We start from the raw sequence: 14,877 nt of genomic DNA, 5'->3' as shown, positions 1-14,877 counted from the left end.
CCACAAGGCAGCCATTTCCTGCGCAGAGTTCATGGGACATGATGGGTGGTTCCATAGCAGTGAGGAGGCTTCTGGGGACCTCTACTCATCCCTCATCTCGGAGTCCATGTGGTCACCCACCTTGGGGCTGGATAGACTGCCCGGAATGACCTTTGAGGAGGGCTGAGGATGGAAGAGAGGACAGGAAGAGAATGGCCGCCCAGGAGTTCCATGCCTGCAGCCGAGGGTGTGATGGGCCAAGGCTCTGAGGTGGCAGGCCTAGCTGGCCTTGGAGATGTTGTTGCCCTGTTGCCCCACCTCCCTCCACCCCAGGTGCAGCCAAGGACCCAGAGCCTTCTGTCCCAGTTCTCCCAACAGGTGCTCAAAGCCAGGCAGATGAAACCTTGTTTTGGTGCAACTGTGCTCAGCCCTGGCTCTGGGCCTGATTCTAGCTTGGGGCTTGTCATCTCCCGGTTCACCAGAGAGTGAGGCCGGAGGGAGTGGGGAGACTAGTGGGGAGGAGAAAAGGGTCTGGTCTCACCTGCCCCATCCTAGTGGTAGAGATCAAGGCCTCCGAAAGTGGGTTCCCATATTCTGGGGTGGTAGCATTTTCTGACTGCAGAGGATGTCTCAATCCTCATCCGCCTTGTGGGGAGGCTGGGGGGTGCTACTCCCAGATTTAGGCCTCCCATAGCTGAAAGGCACAGACCTACCCACATTTTAATCTTGGAGTTTTAGACTGGTGAATGTTGATGCCCTCGGGTTACAAATGCAGAAAATGAGACCCAGGCAAGGCCAGTCCCTCCTGGGTCACTCTGGTTAGACAGGCCCCAGTTTCCAGACTCTCTGTCATTGTTCTGTCCCCAAATTCTCAAATGACAGAAGATGACTTAAGTATTAAGTGCTGGACTCCGTGCTGGATGCTGGAGACACAAAGACAACTGTCTTCAAGAGCTTTTCATGAGACAGGTAAACTCCAGAACAACATGCAGATGCTGGAAAATGATGGATTTGCCTCAAGACTTGTGTACAACTTTATAAGGTGCTCCCCTCCTTTTCATCTTCTAGTGGGGCAGAGGTCCCTGCCTGAAGAAACAGCCTGAAGTCCAGGGGTAGATCTGTGGTGGAAAGACAGAGAAGTGAAGGAACAGGGCTGCCAGTGGGCACACCCCAAACACCCCTCCCGAGATGAACCTTTGCTGCCCTCTAATGGAGGAAAGGCAGCATTGAGATGCCTGCTGGGGCCCCACCAACCTGGCTCCCCTAAAGAAAAAGGGATGTGAATGACTCTCCTGCCCTGCATTTTTAGTCCCTTAAAGTCTCAGGCATCATCTCCTGCAGCCTCTAAAGCTGCACCTCCTTTTAAGCACCTCTGGCTGCCCCATTTCCCAACCACCACCCTCCATGCCATCTCTCCAGTTTCCTTTGTTGCCTGGATTCCGAATCTGGTACCTTGGTTCTTGGCCCTGCCAGAGTTCTGGTTCCGGAAGGTTCCTCCCAGGTGCCTTGGGCCGAGCTCACCCGGGCACGAGGCACTGCTGAAGACATGGGCAAGTGCGTTCCCCGATGCCTGGGGCAACTGGACATCCGCAAAAGTGTAGTGAGCCTGGCCATGGGTGCTGGGGCCATCTACCTGCTCTACAAGGCCATCAAGGCTGGCATAAAATGCCAACCGCCCCTGTGTACCAACTCTCCCATCTGCATCGCCCGTGAGTGTGCGGGCCCTGGGGAGAGGGCTCTGCCCCAGGAGGTACCTGCTCCCGAGGCCTCCACTGTGGGAGGGCCCAAAGGTGATGCCTCGAAGTTCCTCTCTCCTTCGTCTTTCTCTTCTCCATCTTCAAGCCTACCCTGCAGCACCCTAAGCAAAGCCCTGATGCTAGTTCAGGGTCCCCAGATCTCACTCAAGTGGATCCTCAGACTTGTCTGGCAGGTCTCCAAATCCTACATTTTCACCCTGGCTCCCAGAATTCCACTTCTTGGAAATGGCATCAGCAGCTCTCCCATCCCTTTCCTGCCCCAGGAACCCAAGATTTTAAGGAAAGGGAAAATTGGGAGACCTACATGCTCAGAGCTTCCATTAGTCCAAATGGTACTTTTTTTACAAAGTGGGGTGGTACCCCTTCTGCAAGACTCTTTATTGCCATCTGCTGGAGTATCGTTGCCATATTCTCTATGATAAAACTACTTGTTAGTGCCATATGCTGGAAGATTATTAAATAGACAAATCTATGACAATATGATATGGACAATACAACATTAGATATGGTGCCCTTGTACCATATCTAATATTAATGTTATTAACACATATTCACCTGTAAATGGTGGTCCTGCCTATAGTAAGAAGGCCTCCTCAGAAAAGGCAAGGAAGCCTTGTCCCCAGGTCCCTCTCCCCCTCTTCCCAACCCCATTCTTTCATTACTTCTGAGTCCACAGTCTGAACTGGGCTGGGATGGCTGTCTAGGCCTGGCAATCGAGCGAGAGCGGCACGGGCGGGACTCAGGTGAGATCCGGAGGCTCCTCAACTCTTTGGAGAGCAAACAGGATGAGTACGCCAAGAGCATGATCCTGCACAGTATCACTCGCTGTGTGTACTTGCTGGAGGCCGAGGTGAGGGAAGGGAAGCAGGAGGCCCCTCCTAGCCAGCCTGGCCCCTGGGGGTTACAGCTGATCCCATCTCTCTGGCTGATGGTGGGAGGGGTATGCTGAGGGCTGTTGGTGACATGGGCGCAGTGGGCTCAGGACACCCTCTTCTGCCTCTTCCATCTGTCCCCACACTCCAGGCCTCTGCTTGTACTACCGATGACATCAGGTTGGTGGGCTACATGCTGGATGACGAGGACAACAGTGTCAAAATCCAAGCTCTGAACACACTTAAAGCTTTTTCTGGCATCAGAAAATTCAGGCTCAAAATCCAGGTGAGCCCAGAGGCAAGTGCTGGGGCACAGCACACAGGATGTCCATGGTCCTTAAGTCCTTTAATTGGCAGAGGATAAATGGTCATGTTCCAGAAATTTGCTTGGTCTGAGTTTGTAACTCAGAAATAAGTGGGGAAATGGTGGTCAGATTCCCAGCAGGATTGTGAAAGCCTTTGAATCTCAGGATGCAACTGATCTAGGGCATTAGTTGTATCTCTGAACCCGAAACAGCAGAAAGCACCCTGAGGTTCTTTCTGACACCAACAAGTTCTCAACACTGGCTGGATGTCCAACAATTCAATTCAGTTCTTACAGTAACTGTAGTTAGTACAGATCCCACAGGTTAAGGGCTCAGTCCCACAAAACTGCCCCCACTTCAGGAGCCACTTGCAAGTCTGACTTTCGACCACTGGCTGTAAATTTGGGGGCTTCCACAACCCCCTTTTTTAGGTCTGATTATTTGCTAAGATGACTGACAGAACTCAAGAAAACACTTTACATTTGCCAGTTTATTATATAGAACACAACTCAAATAGCCAACGGAAGAGATGCATAGGGCAAGGTATGGGAGAGGGGCGCAGAGCTTCCATGCCCTCTCCGGGCGCCCTCCTCCCCATGTTAGGCAACTTGGAAGTTCTCTGAACCCCACTGTTAGAGCTTTATATGGAGGCTTCATTATATAGGCAGTGGCCACTGGCGATGAACTTAATCTCCAGCCCCTCCCTCCTTCCTGGGGCAGGGGAGGGGAGGGAATACGGCTGAAAGTCCCAACCCTCTAATCACACCTTGGTCTTTCTGGTGACCAGCCCCCATCCTGACACTGTGTGAGGGGCTCCTGAGAGTCATCTCATTAGCATAAACTCTGGTGTGATCAAAAGGGGCTCATAAAGAATAAAAAAAACACTCTTTGTCACTCAGGAAATTCTAAAGGTTTTAGGAGCTGTGTGCCTGGAAAGGGGAAAAAGATCAAATGTATTTCTTCTTACCTACACCCCCATTCCTGTGTTGATCAGAGGCTGGTGGCTGGACCACTGATGCCTTCACCACCACCCTGCAGAGAACATGTAAACCACCAGATGTCGCTTCCCACAGCATTATCTGCTAACATGTCCATCCTTTTCTGCTTTCCTGCTGGTGCCATGAAAAAATGGCCTTCTTCCTGTCTGTGGTCAGCGTTAGTCCCAGTCCTGCGTCCCATTCCCTTCCTTGAGGGCCTCTCTCCTTGATTATCCTGTCTATCTGATCCAGCCTCCTCCATGCACGCTCCAATCCCTCCCATCTTGCACAGCAAAACCAAAAATAACCTCTTCCGTGACCTCCAAATCTCCTTCTAGCAAATAGTTGATCTTTCCCAAATCAAAAATAGAGAAAATAGGCTGGTCCAATGGTAGTGGGTTATCAGAGCTTATTAACATCAGTGTCACTAAAATTGGTATATACCCCCCCACTGCTAAATTTGACTTAAAAAGACAAAACAAAACCGAGGGTACTTCAAAAAGCTCATGGAAAAATAGAATTAAACAATAATACATATCTTTGCATGAGATTTTTGAAGTTCCTTCATATTTTAAACTTACAAATATTTTCTATGTGTAAGGTAGAAAGAATAGCAATAAAACACAACATGCATCACCAGACCCAGGCTAGGTAGGACATAGAATGTGACCAATATGTTAGGGACCCCTGTGTCCCTCCCACTCTCAACTTCTTCCCCACAGAGGCAATCATTGCAGTGCATTTGGTCAATCAGTTGCATGATTTTCTGTGTAGTTTGACCAGATGTGCATGTATCCCTGCATGTTCTAGCAGGGCAAGGCGAGGCACTAAACACACAGGTCAAATACAGTTTGGGGTGTGTTTAAGCTTCATGTGCATGGGAATGTGAGGTTTATATTCTTCTGTGGTTTGCCTCCTCCCCACCCCCTCATTGAAAGATTCATCCTTATTGGGCAGCTCTGTTTCCTTCTTTTTCACTGCTGTGTCGAATTCTATTTTTTTTTTTCCTTTTTGTCTTTTTTCGTGACCGGTAACAGGATCGCAACCCTTGGTGTCGCGCCCACACTGCGCTCAACCAGTGAGCAGACCGGTCTCTATATGGGATCTGAACCCTCGGTGGGAGCGCCGCCTCGCTCCCAAGCTCCGCACTCTACCGAGTGCGCCACCGGGCCAGCCCTCGAATTCTATTTTATGGCTGTTCTACTTTGTGCCCATTGGTAGGCAGTGGCATTGTTTCTGGTGCTGTTGCACCCACACCGTGCTGAGCATTCTTGTGCACATTTCCCTTGTGTCCCTGGGACACAAGTTTCTCTAGGGTGTATATGCAGGAGTGGCTTGAGCAAAGGTATGTCCAACTTTTCCAGAAGGGTTGTATCAATTTACACCCCCCACCATCCTTGCATGAATGTCCCTCTTGTGTCATAACCTCACCAACACTTGATAATTTCACACTTTTTAATTTTTTGCATCAAACTTTTTTGGGGGAATAAAAAAGTCTTTAGGTCTTCACTTACTGGCTGTCTCTACTCCATCCCTCTGCCCTTTCAGTTTCCCTAAGGCTGTGATTCTCAAGCATATCAGATCAGAATTGCCTGAAGAGCTGGTTAAAAGTGAAGATTTGGGGGCCCCATACAGAGAGAGTTCAGTTTGTCACAAGCCCCCCAGGAGATTCTGATGCAGGTGGCCTGAACCCACTGTTCCTCTTTCCCCAGTGTGTGTATCCTGAGGACCTGACCTCTGTTCTCTCTCCGGGTGAAAGTAGTTACTCCCTGGTCTCAATTTCCATCTAGTTGTGTTCTCCTGGGTCTCTGCAGCCTGGGGGCTCCCCTGACTTCTTCCCCATGGCCACCTGCTACTGGCCATATGCACTTACACAACTTAGGGACCTTCTAACCTACCACATCCAAAATGGTGCTTGCCCCATTCCCTAAGCAGACCACTCTCTCCAGAGGACCTCATCCAGTCAGCCATCTGTCCTGTCTTCCTCGAGGCTCCAGCGTAAAGTGCATGCCCTGACCCTGGTCATTTACGCTGTAAGTTTTAAGTTCACCTGCTGTTCCTCTTTCTGACCTGTCCTCAGGTCTCAGCAGACATGGAGGGGCGGGAGCAGGGTATTAAAGGGGATTCTTGCTTCCTTCTTACGTGATTCGCAGAGGAACAGCTTGTGAAGTTATCTGTCCTTGGTAATACCTCTCGGTCCAAGCATCTTGCATCTCAGAACCCAAGATCCCTTTATTCATTCAAGAAGTGTGTATTGAACTCTTACTTTGTGCCAAGACACTGTTTTAGACACTGGAGATAAAGCAATAAGCAGAACAGGAAAGATCCCTGTCCTAGAATTTATATTCTAATGGGGCAAGCCAGGCAATATACAAATAAGTAAAATATATAGTGTTTTCATGTTGGCAAGTGCTACAGAGAAAAACAAATAAGGGGGGATAAGGAAGCCTGGGTGGGGGTAGTATTGCAGTTTTAAAGGAGAAAATCTTTTAGGACCTTGGGCTTGGTGAAGAGTCCATGACACCCCCAAAAATCAATAAATGGGACTTCATTAAAATTAAAAACATTTGCTCCATTAAAGACCCTGTTAAGAGGATGAAAAGACAAACTGCAGACTGGCGGGAAATATTTGCTAGCCACATATCTGACAAAGGATTCATCTAGACTGTATAAAGTGCTCTCAAAACTGAGTTTTTAAAAAATGAACAAGCGAGCAATCCAATAAGAAATTGGAGACATGAAGAGATATTTCACTGAAGAGGATATATGGATTGCAAATAAGCATGTGAAAAGATGTTTAATATCACTAGCCATTAGGGAAATACAAATTAGGACCACGAGATATTACTACACCTCTATTAGAAGATCTAAAATCAAAATTAGTGACAATACCAAATGCTGGTGAAGATTTAGAGAAAGTGGCTCTCTCACACATTGCTGGTGGGAATGTAAAACAGTACAGTGGCTGCTCTGGAAAATAGCTTGGCAGTTTTTTGGGGTTTTTTTTTTTGTCTTTTTCGTGACCGGTAAGGGGATCGCAACCCTTGGTGCGCGGTGTCGCCCACACTGCGCTCAGCCAGTGAGCGCACCGGCCATTCCTATATAGGATCTGAACCCGCGGCGGGAGTGTCACTGCGCTCCCAGCGCCACACTCTCCCGAGTGCGCCACGGGGTCGGCCCGCTTGGCAGTTTCTTAAAAAACTATATATTTACCAATCAGCAATTGCACTCCTGGGCATTTATCCTAGAGGAATGAAAACTTACATCTGCACAAAAACTTGTACACGATTATTTATAGTAGCTTTATTTGTAATAGCCAAAAAAAACTGCAAACAAGTAAATGTCTCTCAGTGAATGGTTAAACAAACTGTGGTGTGCCCATGCCATGGAGCACGGCCTGGTAATAGAGGAATGCACTGCTGATACACACAGCCACCTAGATGGAGCTCAAAGGCATTAAGCTGAGTGAAACTGTCTTAGTCCGTTTGTGTTGCTATAATAGAAATACCTGAAACTGGGTAATGTTTAAAGAAGAGAGGTTTATTTGGCTTATGAATCTGGGACAGCTGCATCTGGCGCGGGCCTCAGGCTGCTTCTACTCATGGCGGAAAGCGGCAGGCAGCCAGTGGGTACAAGCAGATCACATGGCAAGAGGAAGCAAGAGAGAGCGAGAGGAGGTGCCAGGGTCCTATAAACAACAAGCTCTCGCGGGAACTGATAGAGCGAGAACTCACTCATTACTTCCCCCTCCCTCCCCAGGGGAGAGCATTAATCCATCCATGAGGGATCCGCCCCCATGACTCAATCAGTTTCCAACACTGCCACACTGGGGATCAAATTTCCACATGAGTTTTGGAGGGGACAACACATCCAAACTCCATCAGAAACAAACCAGTCTCATAAGGTCACATAAAGTATGATTTCACTATATTGCATTCTCAAAATGAAAAAAGTAATAGAAGTGGAAGACACATTAGTGATGCCAGAGGTTTGGGCTTTGGGGGCAGGTAGAAGTGATAAGGGAGTCCCATGAGGGAGATCTTTGTGGGAATGGGACAGTGCTGATGGTTCTCTGTTGACTGCAGTGGCAGTTAAACCTACAAGTGATGAATTGACATAGAACCGTGCATTCACAGTTTACCAGTTTCCTAGTTCTGCTACTGTACTATAATTACGTATGACGTGACCATTGAGAGGAACTGGGTGAAGAACACATGGGACATCTCTGTACTATTTTTGCAACTTCTTATGAATTTATAATTATTTTAAAATAAAAAGTGTGTTACCTGTGACAGTGCTATGGAGGAAAAAAAAGATGGAGAAGGAAGGTTGGGATGGGGGTGCTTAGGGACGGCCTCACCGAGAAGGGGACATTTAAGCAATGTCTTGAAGGAAGTAAGAGAGTGGTGAGGGAAGAGCATTCTGAGCAGAGGGAACAGCCTGTGCAAACACCCTGAGAAAGGGGTGTAGCCGGCATGTACTGGCTAAGGGGCCATTGTGGTGGGACCATGGAGCAAAGGAGAGAACAGGAAATGAGGTCAAAGGAACTATGAGGAGAGAGGGGCAGATCATGTGGGACTTTTTGCCACTGTGAGGACTTTCACTTTTTCTCTGAATGAAATGGGGGATGTTGAGCAGAGGAGTGAAATATCTAACGTGTCTGCTGCCTGAAAATAGATGAAGGGGATGAGGATGGCAGCAGGAAACAGGGGGCTATTGAAGAAATCCAGGTGAGAGATGGTGGTGGCCTGGAAGACGGTGGTAGCTGTGGGGGTGGTGAGAAGTGGCTTGATTTTTGATAGATTTTGAAGATAGAGCCAATAGGATTTTCTGAAGGATTGCAAAGGGGTGTGAGAAAGAAAGTAATCAGGGATGCCATAGATTTTTGGCCTGAGCTACTGGAAGGAAGATGCAACCGACAGCTGAGACAGGGCAGGCTGTGGAAGGGGCAGGAATGCGTGTTAACTTGGAGAGATTATTACACATTCAGAGAGAGAAGTGGAATTGGCAGCTGACCATGTGAGTCTGGAGTTCAGGGGAGAGCTCTGGGCTGGAAACAAACTTGAAAGTCATCAGCATAGGGATAGTATTTAATACTTTGAGTCTGGATGTTATCACGAAAGCGTGATGTAGACAGAGATGAGGAGGTTGGTTAGAAGAACTAGGAAAGAAGTCTGTGAAAGAGAAGCCAAGTGAAGAAAGCATTTGAGGGGGGCGGGAATGGTCACCTAGGTCAAAGGATGTTGGGATTTCAAGTTAGGGGGAATCATCTATTGGGTTTGGCCCAGGGGTGGGAGAAGTGGAGAGTGAAGTCAGAGGCTGAGATAGTGTTGGGGATCACCACATAAAAATCACTCAGACCCTTCTCTTCTCCCCTCCCCGCTGCCAGGAACACTCCATCAAGGTACTGGAACTGATCTCCACCATATGGGACACGGATCTGCATATTGCGGGCCTCAGACTCCTCAACAGCCTTCCACTACCTGACTATGTGCATCCGCAGTTGCGACGGGTGATGCCTGCCTTGATGGAGATCCTGCAGTCAGAGTATATCCTGGCACAGGTGCCTGAGGACCATGGCCGAGGCCCTACCCTCCTGACTAGTCCTGGCAGAGTGCTGAGGGGGAGGAGCCAAAGCTCATGTCTTCCCTGCTCAGGCCCAACTCACCTGCTTCTCATGCTTTATCCTTTTCTTCATTCAGGTGCAAGTCCTAAGACTGCTGAGCTACCTGGCACAGAAGAATGACCTTCTCTATGACATTCTCAACTGCCAGGTGAGAAAGAAACTGAAGGGGGGCTGATGGATGCCTACTCAGGTATTGGGGAGGGAAGAATCATGGTTTCTCCAGACACTTAGCCCTGATGAATTGTCTCATTCCTATTCCTGCCTCTGCACTATATGGTTGAAAACCATCCTCTCTTGCATTCCCCCAATAGAACGAGGATCCATTTTGTTGGGAGGGGAATCTCCTTTGAGGCATTTTCTGAACTCTGAGTTAGGAACACGGGAGACAAAACAGAAGTTAATGTAGGTATTTTAATATTAGGGGGAAAATGACTTATGGCAAAAAGCATTATTAAGCACAGAGAGGATTACTACGTAGTAATCAGTGGTTCAGTTCACCAGAAAGATGAAGCAACTCTAAACGTGTATGCATCTAACAATATAATCTTAAAATATATATGGTGAACTCTGATGGAATTATAAGGAGAAATTAACAAATCTACCACCACAGAGAGAGTTTGAAGATTTTAACTGCTCTTTCCGTAATTGATAGACAGAAAACTAATACTAGTAAGGGTATACATGCTGTGAATAACACAAATAAGCTTGAGTAATCAGACATATCTAGAATGTTCTACAATTATTAAAGGCACATTCCTCGCAAGCATGCACAAAATATTTATGAACATCAACCACGCACTAAGCCTTAAGTTTTGTCTCAATCAATTTCCCAGGATCCATATTATCGTATCACTCGTGTTTGATGACCACAATGCAGTTAAGTTAGAGAATGATAATGAAAGGATAACTAAAAAATTTCTGTACAGTTGAGTCTGAAACGTAGGTCTGTTGGGGAGTTGAGGCAATAGGAAGATGGAAGAATAAGAATTTTAGAACTTGCCTGGGATTTCATTCCCGTTCTTTCTGCATTCCCATCACAGGTGCACTCCAACTTCCTGACCCTATTCCAGTCCACACAGCCGGGGAGTCTGTTGTTCGAGGTACTGGTGTTTGCTGAGCGGCTGAGTGAGGGCCGGAATGCACCCCACTACCGTGCTGTGAAATGGCATTACAATGAACGGTCCCTGCATGAAGCCCTCTTTGGGGATGAGTCACGACTGGCAGACCGTCTGCTCGCCCTGGTCATCCACCCTGAGGAGGATGTTCAGATCCAGGCCTGCAAAGTCATAGTCAGCCTGCAGTGCCCCCAGGACGTGGGAGCCCGGCCCTCCTCATGCCAGCCCAGTCATTCCTACTTTAGAAACGGGGAGTAAAATTAAGGAGATGCAATAAATGAGTATGAGAGAGGAGCTTGAGGCTTCTTGAAGCTTGAGAGTCTGTTTGTGGCCTTTCAGGGCTGGGTGGAGATTTCATTCAGCGTAACCTCTGCCCCGGAGCATGACACAGCATGGGCACATCTCCCAAAACACATCCCCACTTCCATGTTCTGGGGACTGATTCCCCTCTTCTCTTGCTGCTTTTTGTTAAACAAACAAGTTTAAATTTTAACTGACCTTATTTGAACAAAGCAAAAACAAAGCAAACAAACCAAAATGATTCGTGAAGAGGGCTGTGTTCCAAACCAGAGCAGGTTTAGAGAACTCCAACCAATGACTTGATCTGACAGCATTTGCAGGAAATGGAAGTGCAGTGTAGAGACAGCTTGATTGGTCATGGAGCCTCCTGCAATTAACTAAAGCTCAGCTACTATAGTTAAACTCCATATTAGTTTGGTCTGTTAGGCTTATGCAGGAGCCTAGTCCAAACCAATGGACGTTCACAAATTTTTTTTTTTTTCCTTTTTGTCTTTTTTCGTGTCCGGCAACAGATCGCAACCCTCAGTGTCGCACCCGTACCGGACCAGGACCAGCAACGGGATCACAACCCTCGGTGTTGCTCCCGTACCTCGCTCAGCCAGTGAGCAGGAACCGGTCTGTATGTGGGATCCGAACCCTCTGCGGGAGCGCCGCCGCGCTCCCAAGCGGCGCACTGTAGCAGTGCGCCACCGGGCCGGCCCCACAAATTTTATTTAACATTATCAAATCTGAATGTGAATCTAATACTTTCAGGGAGTTGGGAGAAGGCAGGCTTGGAGACACAGGCCAAAGATAATCAACAGGAGACATTATAGCACTGGGTTAGTCGGGATGGGCTAGGCTATGCCAGAGTAACAACCCCCAAATCTCAGTGGCTTAAAAATGGCAAAGGTTATTTCTTATCCACACTACATGCTCATTGCAGGTCAGCCGAGGGGTGGAAGGGTAGGCTTCTGATCCACATCATCTCACTCTGGGAACCCAGCTGAGGGAGGCTCCTTCATTGTGTTTCTGCAAGTACTAGAGGAGGAAAGGGAACGTGGAAGTGATATCTGACTCTTTAAAGTCCTGCTAGAAATGATGCTTACCACTTCAGCTCACATTTCATTGGCCAAAGGGGGTAGGGAAGATCAATCTTATCACATGTCCAAGGAAGAACTGAAAATACTTGGTGACAGCGTTAATGACAGATCTGCAGACATATTGGGTACAAGTGAGAACTCTGGAAACAGACTGCTGGGTTTGAATCCCAGGTCTGTCACTACCTGTGTGACCTTAGGCGAGCCATTAACCCTATTTGAACCTCAGCCCCTTGTCTGTAAAATGAATATAATAATAGTACTTATCTCATGAGGCTGTTGGGAGGATTACATGGGGATTAGATGAGTTAATGAATATAAGGCACAATGTTCTGCAGGTGTTGCTCAAAGACTGACTCAGAGGAGCTATGAATAGTCATTAAGAAAATGAAGGATTAGCACTGGAAAGGTGCTCGGAGAGTGTGAAGTCCAATGATTCTCCAGTCTCTTCAGGTTATAGGCTCTGGGGAGTCCTAGAGTCCTTAATGAAGTACCCTGAAATGCCACTGGAACTTAGCTTTGGAAACCAGAGCGATTGTGTGAGTAATATAAAACTGTGAAGTCTCTGGAAACAAGAAGATTGTCAAACCAAATATATCATCCAATTTCAGATTTTCCCATTTATTTGCATTTCCCGCTTTTTCATTCATTGTGTTATCTGTGAGTCCTTGCTGGAAACTAAATACTAGTTGTTGCTAATGATTTAAGAAAATGTTATGGGAGAAAAACCTAGAATTGGAGCTATATTCACAGTTTGCTATTACTTGATTTAGGAAGTTGAACATGTTGGTCCAGCTATGGAACCTCAGTGTTCGGGATTTAAAAATAATGATCTAGTCCAGGACCAGCCCTGATATTTTACTGGAAGGAGAACAAACCCTAAGAGGAAAATGACTGGCTCAAGGTCATATGACTTGTCTGGTTGTTGATGAGGATGGGCTGACCAGAGAGAGCCAGTTCCGACCGAGCGACCATCCTCATCACTATCTCCTGACATTTGACTCATCACCACTGAGTGGACAGTCACTACCAGATCTGAATCAACATCCCTGACTCTCTCCTGAGTTCAGACCTGAGGCTGCCCCTTCCTGCTACTTGGATACACTGCAGCCACCCCAGTGGAACTTGTCAAAAGTCAGCATCATCCTACCCACTCCTCATTCACTGCTGGTGTGCCCATGTCACCAGCGAGGTATTGGGTATCACCTTCAAATTCTCCCCACCACATCCACCCAGCCATTCCCAACATCAGACACCCACCCCATTTTCCCATTCCCACTGTTACTCCCCCTTCCCCCACATCAGGACTTTTCCTACTTCTGGTTTCCATCCTCTCCAGCCCTATCCACTCCAGGCTAACCTTAGAATCCCACATTGCACCATCCTTGAAAACCTTCAGGGCCTCCCCACTGCCATAGTGAACTTTTTCTGAGCCTCAAAGCAAAGTCACATGATCTGACAGGTAGAAATGTACTCTCAGCAAAAGCAGTTTGAATTGTGTCCTCGAAGATGTAGTCACTGCCCCCCCCCCCTTTTTTTATACAGGACAGAGCCACATTAGTTAGCTTCGCATAGAAGGCCCTTCACAATCTGGTCCTCTTGCCTGCCACAAGCCGACTTATAAACCAAACTAGTCATTGCTGCCCTAATCCTACCAAGTGTATGTAGTCTGGCCTCCAAAGTTTCCATACAACCGTCCCCCTGCCTAGAATGGCCTTCCGTCTCCTTTCCACTGGGCTGTGTCTTCTAGTGTCAAAGTTAAACCACATCCCACTGCCGCTTTGATCTTCAACTATTCCAGCCTTTGGTGCTTCCTACAGCGTGTCTCATCTGAACCTCTCCTTTGGCATTTGGCAAATTAGAGCTTAGATCTTATAAACCTTATTCTTTTGTGCAGTAGAGCATCTCTGACTGCTTACCAAAGCCTTGCACTGGCAAAGCCATTTGTACTGCAGGAGCCTGCCAATCAAGCACTCCAGAACCTGGGCTGGCTGTTTAGCTCAGTTGGTTAGAGCCCAGTCTTATAACACCAAGGTCAAGGGTTCAGTTCCCTGTACTGGCCAGCCACCAAAAAAAAAAAAAAAAAGTACACTGGAACCGGGAAGCAAAATCCTTTTCCTCCTGCAATGTCTTTTCCCTCTTAGTCATTTAAAATATCAAAAAGCATTTGTTACCTCTCACAGGAATTCAGGAGCATCCTGGCTGGGTAGTTTGCGCTCAGTCAAGCTGTGGTTACTATTGAGCCTTGGCCCAGCACTGCCATTATCTGAAGGCTTGCCTGGGGCTGGAGGATCCCTTCCAAAATGGCTCGCTTATGTGGCTAACAAGTTGGTGAGGGCTTTTGGGAGGAGGCCTCAGTTTCTCTTCATGTGGTTGCCTCCACAGGGGTGTTTAAGGGTCCTCATGACAGAACAGCTGGCTTTCCTAGAGTGAATCATCCAAGAGACAGCAGGGCAGAAGCTGCAACACCTTTTCTCACCTAACTTTGGAAGTCACATGTCACTTCCACCACAGTGTGTTCATTAGAAATGAGTTCAGGTCCCAGATTAAAAAAAATAAAGAGTCCAGCCTCCATCCAAAGGAAGGAGAATTAGGCTGTACCTTTTGAAGGGAAGAGTATCAATAACTGGTGAACATTTAAAAACCATCACAGGAACCCTCAACCAACAAAGACTAATTGAATATGGACTATGTGCTCAGCAGTTAGATGCATCTTCTCCCCACAGAAAGTTTCCCTGCCAAGAAAAGAAGGTTCATAATCAACGGTTGCTACCCGATCCCTTCCCTCAGTCTTCCTTCCAGCTGGCTAACTATTTCCTTACCTGCATGCTTCTTTTACTTTCAGACAATTATATTTCCAAAGAAAT

General features: G+C 47.4%; 1 protein-coding gene across 1 annotated transcript; it reads left to right on the top strand.

The window, feature by feature from the left end:
• Nucleotides 1-561: 561 nt before the first annotated feature.
• On the top strand, nucleotides 562-10,942 carry ARMC12 (armadillo repeat containing 12). The gene is made up of 6 exons (XM_008592021.1): nucleotides 562-1,769; nucleotides 2,441-2,586; nucleotides 2,760-2,894; nucleotides 9,280-9,453; nucleotides 9,593-9,664; nucleotides 10,557-10,942. Exons 1-6 carry the CDS (start codon nucleotides 1,526-1,528, stop codon nucleotides 10,887-10,889), a joined length of 1,104 nt encoding a protein of 367 aa, XP_008590243.1. The 5' UTR covers nucleotides 562-1,525; the 3' UTR covers nucleotides 10,890-10,942.
• The last annotated feature ends 3,935 nt before the right edge of the window (nucleotides 10,943-14,877 follow it).

Source organism: Galeopterus variegatus, unplaced genomic scaffold (genome assembly GCF_000696425.1).
Source record: "Galeopterus variegatus unplaced genomic scaffold, G_variegatus-3.0.2 Scaffold151, whole genome shotgun sequence".
NCBI classification, from domain to species: domain Eukaryota; kingdom Metazoa; phylum Chordata; class Mammalia; order Dermoptera; family Cynocephalidae; genus Galeopterus; species Galeopterus variegatus.
The sequence above is the reverse complement of the archived record's forward strand: the minus strand, read 5'-3'. Positions and strand labels throughout refer to the sequence as shown.

Bases quoted from the DNA above. Each gene is read 5' to 3' on its own strand.
- ARMC12 (XM_008592021.1), top strand. From the start codon at position 1,526: ATGGGCAAGTGCGTTCCCCGATGCCTGGGGCAACTGGACATCCGCAAA. The intron at 2,895-9,279 runs GTGAGCCCAGAG...CCCCGCTGCCAG, and splicing joins AATTCAGGCTCAAAATCCAG to GAACACTCCATCAAGGTACT. The intron at 9,454-9,592 runs GTGCCTGAGGAC...TTCTTCATTCAG, and splicing joins CAGAGTATATCCTGGCACAG to GTGCAAGTCCTAAGACTGCT.